This window comes from Ictidomys tridecemlineatus, chromosome 14 (genome assembly GCF_052094955.1).
Source record: "Ictidomys tridecemlineatus isolate mIctTri1 chromosome 14, mIctTri1.hap1, whole genome shotgun sequence".
NCBI lineage: Eukaryota > Metazoa > Chordata > Mammalia > Rodentia > Sciuridae > Ictidomys > Ictidomys tridecemlineatus.
In genome coordinates this window covers 54,201,894-54,211,162 of record NC_135490.1, presented here as the reverse complement: position 1 = coordinate 54,211,162, position 9,269 = coordinate 54,201,894, and the positions used below count along the sequence as shown (strand labels likewise).

Sequence of the window (9,269 nt, the reverse complement as noted above, 5' to 3'; positions counted from 1 at the left end):
CATAATTGTAGAGTATGTATGATGGCGTTGATTAAGAATGTCTTGTTTGTAATCAAATGCTATTTATTTGAAATTTTCAGGAAGATAACTAAAGTCTTAAACTTTTTTCTTCCCATGTAGTACTCACTAAAAAAAAAAAAAACCTTTTTGTATTTAGGTATTTGCATCAAATTGCTGAACAAGAATAATAGCCACATTAAATCAACAATTTTAAATGATTATTTGGGGGGGTTTTGGGCATATAATTTTTTAGCTCTGTTTATGTCCCAAAGTAGAAATATTATATTTACTAGAGCTCTTCAGATATACTTTTGTATATTGTAAAAACAGGAGAGCAAATTCAATTTCACAGAAAATAAACATTTATACTATTCTGTATTACACACACACACACACACACACACACACACACAGAGACTGGTTGTAGGTTAGCATAGAGTGCTGTCCTAATGTGTGGAAGACCTGAGTTTGAGCCATTCCCAGCACAGAGGGAGAAGTCAAACTCATGCATCTGTAGACTTGTGTAAACACCATTAACAATTGTGTGCTGTTTTCCAGAAGCATACCTTGAGATTGTCCCAGAAAGGGCAAAAGTAATAGGTTGGCAAAGTTGTACATATGACCAAGTGGCATGGAAAGGACACTGGGTACATTTTTATTACTACCTTAAAAAGAAATCATGGTGAGAATTATTGCTAGAAATGAAAACAGACATTTAATTATGATGAAATTAGGGAGTTCAAAAGAAAAATAAAATAATTATGAATTTATATGAATCTAATGACATGGCTTTTAAATTTGTAAAGACCCAAATGGAAAATAAGTATAAGGAAAAATAAACCAATTTACAATGTAACCATACATATCTCAACTATTACAATAAGCAGTCATATCAGTCAATGAAGATGTAGAATCTGAACAGTATGATTGATAAACTTACAGAATACTGCACTAGCTATTGACAAAGTACACAACTGTTTGAAGTGCAGGTGGATCATTTGCCAAATTTGGACATGGTCCATGTATAAATTTCAAAGGTTTGAAATAATTTAGTAGTATATTCTGACCATTATGGAATTAAACTAGAAACCAATAATAAAAAGATAAACAAAACCCATGACTCTATGAAAAGAATGAGTTAATTACAATGAAAATTTAGAGAATTTTTAAAATGAATAATAATGGAAAAATGAAACATATCTAAAATTACAGATGCATTAAATATTGTTTATAGTGGTTTTGGCCCAAAATACAGAAGAATGACTAAAATAATTGACTATTTCAAGAAGATAACAGAAAGTAAATATTAAACACTGAAAAGTGTAGAAAGAAGAAATAATAAAGAAAACAATTTAATAAACTGAAAAGAGACATAAGTTATCAAAGTCATTCCACTGATTCTGAAATTTCCTGGAAAAGTAGTTTACCATCTCTCACATAAGAAGTGGGAAATATGAACTCTCTATTTATTAAATAAAGTTAAATGATAATTAAAAGCATTACTGTCACAAAGAAATCCAGGCCTAGGTAACCCTCCTGGAGAGTTCTACTAAATAGTTAAGGAAACACTAATACCAATCTTAAACTCTGAGGACAGAAGTTTCAGCTGATTTTATGAGGTCCAATTAGTAACCTGATCCTAAAATATGCAAAGACTTTACAAGAAAATAAAAGGTTGTAACATCCATTATGGATGTAGATGTACAAACACTTTGGAAAATAAGAACAAATCAAATTCATCAATATATCCCATATTACAATGAGGTTGGGATTCAAATATCAATTATATATTCACAAAACCAATTATTACGTGTCACCATGTTCAGAGAGGAATAAAAAAATGGCACCATAAAATGTTTTTAAAAATTTAACACCCATTTTTTGTAATACTAGTATGTCAGTAAATTAAGAAAACTTCATTAAACTGGAAGATATATCAGCAAAATGGAAAACCAATGAAATATTGAATTCTCTCAGTACAATGTTGAATACAAGTATTAAAAGTGGACACTTTTAGGGCTGGGGTTGTGGTTCAGTGGTATAACACTTGTCTAGCATGCTTGAGGCACTGGGTTCAATCCCCAGCACTACATAAAAACTAAATTAAACAAAATAAAGGTATTGTATCCATCTACAACTAAAAATACTTTTTTTTAAAAAGTAGACACTTTTAGAATTAAAAAGTGATGGAGCTGGGGTAGTAGCTCAGTGGTAAAGCACCTGCCTGATATGTGAGGCTCTGGGTTTGATCCTGAGCACCACATATAAATAAATAAATTTAAAATATTATGTCCATCTACAACTACAAAACTATTTTTAAAAAGTGAGTGAAGCAAAAACATTTCTCAACATAATTTACTGTTACCCTTTTATATGTCAGCAAAAGGTAATTGTAAAATAAAAATTTTAAGTGAATCCACCTAAGTCATATAATAAAACATCATATATCTGGAAATAATTCCAATGAAAGATGTGCAAATCTTTACACAGAAAATTGAAAGCATTTTAAGAGAAATAGTGATAATTTTTAAAAGGAGAGATGCCATCTATGTTCATGTACCAAGAGGCTTGGCATTACAAAAATGGCACTTCTTTCCAAATTAACGTATAGATCACTGAAGTTTCAATCTAAATTTCAGTGGGCTTTCTTTTGTATGTGAAAATTGACAGCTGATTGTGGGCATCACAGGAAATGAGGAGATGTACTATTAAAAATATAATATTGAAAAACAAATTTGGAGTCTTTGTCTACCACAAGTTGAGACTTATTCTATCTCAGAGATAGAAAAATAATCCCCACTAGAAAAGAATTTTGAAGTAGATCTTTGAGTTACTTTCTTGACACATCATTACCTGGCCTTCAGGGCAGTGGTTCCTCAGTTTGGAATTAGTGCAGGGTCAGCTGGACAGCTACCCAGGATGGAGAGACAACCCTTGGATCCTCCCTACCATCCCACAAAGAGACAAATGACCAGGTGAGTTCTGGCTCTCAGGTGAAATGTAAAACACTGACCTTTCTAAAAACAAAAATGCAGGAGAAACTTCCTGATGGAACACTGCCACAATAATCAAAGAAAGGATTGGTAAATTGTACCCTGCTTAAGATGGTCCATTTATCCAAGGTGCTGGTAGGAGAGTAAGAAGGTGAGTCTCAGGCTGGAGTAGACATTAGCAGTGCACATATAGGGCAGGGCACCCAAAACCAAAAACTTGAGTCATCAGACAAATTGGGGTAAATGGAATGAATGGTGACCAGGGTGGCTCAGAATGCCTGTGGCAAGCAGAACCTGTAAAATGTGGAGCTTGCCATGCAGATTGGGTGTCCTTAGGTGTTGTGAGTCAAGTTACCCTGATCTGTCACCCTTCTGTGGCCAGGCTAGGGCATGGTACTGACTCCTATGGCTGAAGCCCACTCCATGCAGCTCTGCAGCCCCATCCCAGGACCTCAGCCTCCAATTTCCTGGACAAGCAGGAGAAAATGGAAGTGGGATAGAATTGAATGGAAGTGGGGACTGAGTTGACCAATAGCATCCTATAGTATATCCAAGCCCTCATTAGCTTGAGTTTCAAATCAGTAACATTGATACTTCTTCCAAGTCCTAGTTAGCATAAATATGGACCAATGGCAGTGAATCAAGTGCTATATCAGCCCTGAGACTAGCAAACTTAGATTTTTATAGTGCTCACAGCAAGACTTCCAGACTTGCTTTTGCTCTTGCCCCTGCTTCTGCGTGTAGTGAGAATAGGTAAATCGTTTTTTTCCTTGAAAAGACCAGAGTACAGGTAAGGGAAAAACACAAATTACTGCAATCAGATATCCATAGGCTCAAAGAGCCCATGAAATATAACTGAGGCACTACCTTGCCATCTCCCAGCCAGTGAACACCAGCCAGGTTTGTTAAGAACATTGGAATGATTTCTCTTTCAATAATGCACCCCTTTGTGGTTGTCACATGTCCATTAAAATCCTGCAGCAGTTCCCATCAATACTTCATTTACTTTATTTTGTTCATTAATTCTCCCAGAAACCTAAGTATTCACCATGAAAAAAAAAATCCCAGATTTGCCTAAAGAGGGCTGTGGAAATAGGTGTTTTAGGATAAGTTCTGTTGTTGTATCTTAATTGCTTATGAGGAAGTGTTATGACCCTGCATTTTTGCTACTTGTTTTCATGTTTCTGATATATATATTTTTAAATTTTAGATCTTGTTGCCTCGTCATCCAGAGAGGGTAAGAGTAAAACTAGCCGAGAATATCCAGGAACTGTGGGTTATGAATAAAATTGAAGTTGACTGGCAGTATGTTCAGGTACATGATGTTAAAATATATTTTCAGATTCTTTTAATTCATCTTAATATAAACCCTTTTTTTCCTTTGTCCTGCTGTGAGATGTCATGAGTCAATTGGTTTGATTTTTTCCAGCATATTAATTTTGCATAGGTTTTACTTTCACTTTCTAGATGGACTGAGATTATTTGTAGACTCATTTAAGGATGGATCAGTTGCCAAGTCATTGAAAGTTATCTGTCTTTGGGGTGAAAGTTATACTTTAAAATGGGATTAACAGACAATGGGCAGCAGAGATTTCTGAGCCATTTAAATAACACCTCAAGCCTGAAGTAAAAGAAATAAGTCAATCTTATTTCCTGTGTCAAATCTTCATCTCCTCTTATTTTCAGCTGTACATAGTAGTCCAATATCTGTGATTAAATGCTTCCAAATGCTGATTTTCTAAAGATTTTAGTTCAGAATATTTCAGTACATTGAAAGACCTGTTTTTAGTAGGACCTTGTTAATATTCTCATTTTTATAATATTGTTATTCTAAATATCCTAAAGTTTGTAGTATTTTGTTGTACTTGATTGAACATACAAATTGTACTTCCAAGTAATAGTCTATTGCTATGATGTATGAATGAAGAGCATTTATTACTAATGTTAGTATCAGCTACTCCACACCACTCTGTAGTATGCCTCTGTAGATGGCTTTGTACTCTCACAGAATATCAGGTTGAGTTGTCATTACAGAGCATGGTTATGAGATGTTATTTGTTTATCTGAAGACGTAGCTGAGGCTCTTTGCAGACTTGTTAAATGCTAGTCCTATAGCTAGTGAGTAGCATCTATCGTGCTGCAACCCAGGTTTTCTAACTTACAGTTGAGAACTGGTTTTCACTACAAAACTTGTCAAAGCATGTCCAGAAAATGAGATCCTTGCATTAACCAAACAACAGTTAGATGTTTATTACATCAGAAAACACTTAATTGTTATCTAGTTTGGTGTTGTGTGCATTGACTCTTAAAAATTGAGAAAGTGGATAAATGCTTAATAAAAAGAGCCAGCAGTTAAAATCAGTAGGAGAGATTGTAAATGTGTAAATTATTGATTGCCAGAGGAATTAGATAATATTCACCAAAAGTTTCAAGATTAAGGAAAGATGATTATAGGATAAGAAGATTGAAAAAGAGCTCATAGAGAAAAATAAAAGAGCAACTCCCATGCCCCTGTGGTAAGTGCAGCCATTCTCCGAAGCTGTGCTCAGTGAAGACACTGTCCTTTGCAAGCTCAAAAATTACCTCAATAGTTATGCTTTGCAGTGAATTATTTGTTATGTATCTTCTTCAAAAACTGAGGGAAAGTTCCCATGACTGTTACTCTGGTTAACTTTGGTTCAGTTCCATTCAGTGTCATAAGGGCTCTTCCTGCTGTACTCAAAGCACTCTGAGTTTCCAGATTCTGAACTGCAACAGTTGCCCAGAGACACACACATATAACACATAGCCTATTGCCTCAAGTTACTATTTCTTGATCCAAGATGCTTTGAAGGAACTTGAGCTTCATGTGGCTCCAGGAAGTGATTGAGCCCTGGGTCCCTGAAGTCCTGCTGCAATCTGCCCATTTCATGGGCTGTGCTCCATAAATACTTCCTTGTGTTTTCTCAGGACCCCTTCTGGGCAAGTAAAGTATTCAAGGGTATGTGTGTCTTTAGGAATTTTGCTTAGCTGTCTGGTGTGTTAAATTGGTAGTTTTCTGCATAGATTTTGTAGTTGATATGGGATATATTTCACAGGAGCATCATGTAAGGGCTCTGTGTTATAGAATAACACCAGGCAGGTCCCCTCTGTTATTTATCTGTCCCTTTAACATTTATTGCTTTCCTTCTGCTAGCCTGGCTGTGCTTGGTACTGGGGACACAAATTCAGAAAGACCTTGGCCCAAAGGTGCTCTGTTTACCTTTTAGGACCTTTCTGGTTAGCTCAGCAAAGACACTCAAATAGTCCCAGAGAGAAAAAGAATACATAGGACTTTTCTGAGAAACTAGGAAGCTTCAAGGAGATAAATGTTAGCCCTGAGTATAGTACCTGTTGGCAGCAGTCAGCACAGGACCAGATGGTTCACTTTACAGATGCTGGTTCCTGGGCTGAGGAACCAGCATCTGTAAAGTGAGAAGGGGAAGGAATTGGGCATTTGCACTGGCTTTTAAGTAGCATAGAAGAGAGGACCGTGCTTTGTACAAAGTAGTGGGAAGTCTAGCCACTCAGGTAGAAGTTATATCACAAAGGACTTTGGGCAGTGTGCTTTTATTCTGTAAGGGGTAAGAGCTTAAAGAATGCTGAGGAGGGAGATAATATTCTCAGGTCCCTGCACTGGGGAAGCTGTACTATTTTGCCCAGGGGATAGGCAGTAAGTGTCGCCACTCTGCCTGGCCTGGGAACAGAGGGCATGATTGCAAGAGTTGGTTCAGAATTCAAGAATGCCACATGAAAGGGTAGGTTGCTGTTTCATTCCAGACACCTGAGAGGACAGTGACATTCCTTCTTCCCTGAAGCAAAGGTGAAGGTGGAGTTCCATGCAGGGATTACCTTGGGACTGACACACATTCACTTTTTATTTAATATTTAGATCTAGGATTAGAGCTGTTTTAAAACACAGTTTCATGTATAAGTCCTATACCTTTATAATGATTGAAGAAAGAAAAGAATGAAGCTTTTATTTCTAACTTGGTAATATATTAAGACTTTTAAAAAGTCCTCATTTGTGTTTGCAAAATTTTTCTTCAGCACTTAGAGAAACTGGTCATTATTTCCATGGAGGAATGTGTTTCCTAACAGCATATGGCTGTCATCCAGTGCCACTATGGCACTAATGCTATAATTTTGGTCTCTAAGAAGATAGAAAATATAGTTACCAATGCAAGGATAGGGGATGTCTTCTTCACTCCTAATGCCATGGCTGATAAGTTGGTCCTCTGTAATCTTTGTTTTTGACATCTATGTACTCAACGAACTGCAGATCCAAAATATTAAAGAAAAATGATTTCATCTTCACTGACCATATGTGGACTCCTTTTTTGTCATGATTTCTAAACAATATAGTGTAACATCTATTTGCCTGTTAACTACTTTCCATCAGACTAATACAATAATTTAGAGGTAATTTAATGTATCCAGCTGGGTTCTATCAGATTATATGCAAACACTGCCATTTTAAAGAAGGAGCTGGAGCATCCATGGGCTTAAATATCCATGAAGAGTTCTGGAATAAACTCTCTGTGTATTCTGAGGGACAGCTATGTACACTTTCAAGGATTACAATGAAAACTGGCTTTGTTAAGCTAACCGGTTTTGTTAAGGCAGTAGAGTGATTTGTGAGAGTATAGATGACTTTCAAGGGATGAAACGAACATAAGTATAGAATAAGTCAATCATGTTGTTTATTGATGTCTCTAATCAAATTAGAGCTAAAAAGAAAAAAAAATATTCCTGTAATTAAAATTATGTAATTACCACACCCTCTTACACAGGATTTGTTTTAGTTTATAAAACTTGTTAAGTGTCTGCCATGCATCAGGCACATTCTCGGTGTTTGGAGAAAATCAAAGAACAAAAGACTGGGGTTGGGGTTGGGGCTTATTGGTAGAGCACAGTGCTTGCTTTGCATGTGTGAGGCACTAGGTTCCATTCTAAGCACCACTTAAAAATAAAATAAAGATATTGTGTCCATCTACAAATATTTTTTTAAAAAGAACAAAAATGCAAATCCTTGTTCCTTTGTTCTTCTCTTACAAGTGCAGGGAGACAGACAATAAACTAACAAATAGATTGGGATCTAATCTGTTAAAAGTGTTGAGTATTTTGGAAGAAAAAATAAAGGAGTAAAATGGGTGGGCATACTGCCCTGTGAGCAAGACTAGTGAACCTCATGGAGAAAATGAGATCTGAGCAAATGCTGGAAGGAGTGGAGTGAGCAGTAGTGTGGGCATCAGGGGAAGAGTATGCATGGCAGAGGCCCACGTGAGCTTGAGGCATAGATGGGTGTAGAGAGCAGGGAACACAGAGGATGGTAGCCCACTACTAACACTTAATCTGATGAGGGCCTGGGATCCTGAGACAGCTTCCTTTGGCACAGTCCTGAGTGCTACTTCTTGCTCTAGGTCTCTACTCACCACCTGTTGAAGCACCATTGCTTGTCTGATGCCTTAGAGTATTTTATTTCCTGTCAGGTCCCAGGTTAGAGATGACGATAAGAGACAGCACCCTTGTCTGGTAGAGTTAGTTTTCCAAGCTGCCTGAACAGGCACACAATGACAACTTCAATCTGTCTCATTTTTCAATCTGTCTCACCTAAAAAAAAATACAAAAAGGAATGTTTTACTTTAACTTAGCTATGAAGTTAGTTGAATTCCAGCTAGAACTTTCCATTAATGTGTAGGTGGATTGGATGGATATTTGCTGGGAATTTTGCTCTAACCCTGTTATGTTCTGCCTTTTTGCTTCATGTCAGCATTCCCCAAAGGTATCCTCCAGGTATTGATGATGTTACAGAACATGGAAATTTTGTGATCCAATGGATTTCCACTCTGAGTGTGGGTCAGAGATCAGGAACCAGGCCAGTCAAAACTGGTTACTGGTCTGTGACTAAATGAGTAGGGATATTAAGAGTAAAGGATTAAACATTTTATACATGTTGAAGGGAGAAATTTAATCCTATTAAGCTAATAACTTGAAATGGTGAGTATGTATCCTTTATGTCTTCATTTTGAAATGTTAATTCTTCTAGAAGTTTTATTGTATTTTATTAGAGATGAAGACCATGATGGAACTGGAAATTTAAAACTACTACCTTGTCATGGGTGGTTTGAGAAGTACTGATCTGACCTGTTTAAAGGATGCTGAGTTCAAAGGGTTAAATAAGTGTCATTTTTACTTCACACTTTTCACATCTGTGTACTGTCAGTAGCTAGAAAGGGTAGAGTTAGCCTTTCCTGT

At 36.5% G+C, this 9,269-nt stretch overlaps 1 protein-coding gene across 5 annotated transcripts in view; it reads left to right on the top strand.

Moving 5' to 3' along the window:
- The window catches only part of LOC144370419 (short coiled-coil protein-like), a 54,647-nt gene that overhangs the window by 36,550 nt on the left and 8,828 nt on the right, over positions 1-9,269 (top strand). For all 5 annotated transcript variants that reach the window (XR_013430388.1, XR_013430387.1, XR_013430389.1 and 2 more), the window contains exon 2: positions 4,204-4,308. Coding sequence is in view for 1 of the 5 variants with exons in the window: in XM_078031149.1 (XP_077887275.1) it covers positions 4,204-4,308 (105 nt within the window). In the remaining 4 variants the exon portion in view is untranslated. The remainder of the gene's footprint in view (positions 1-4,203; positions 4,309-9,269) is intronic.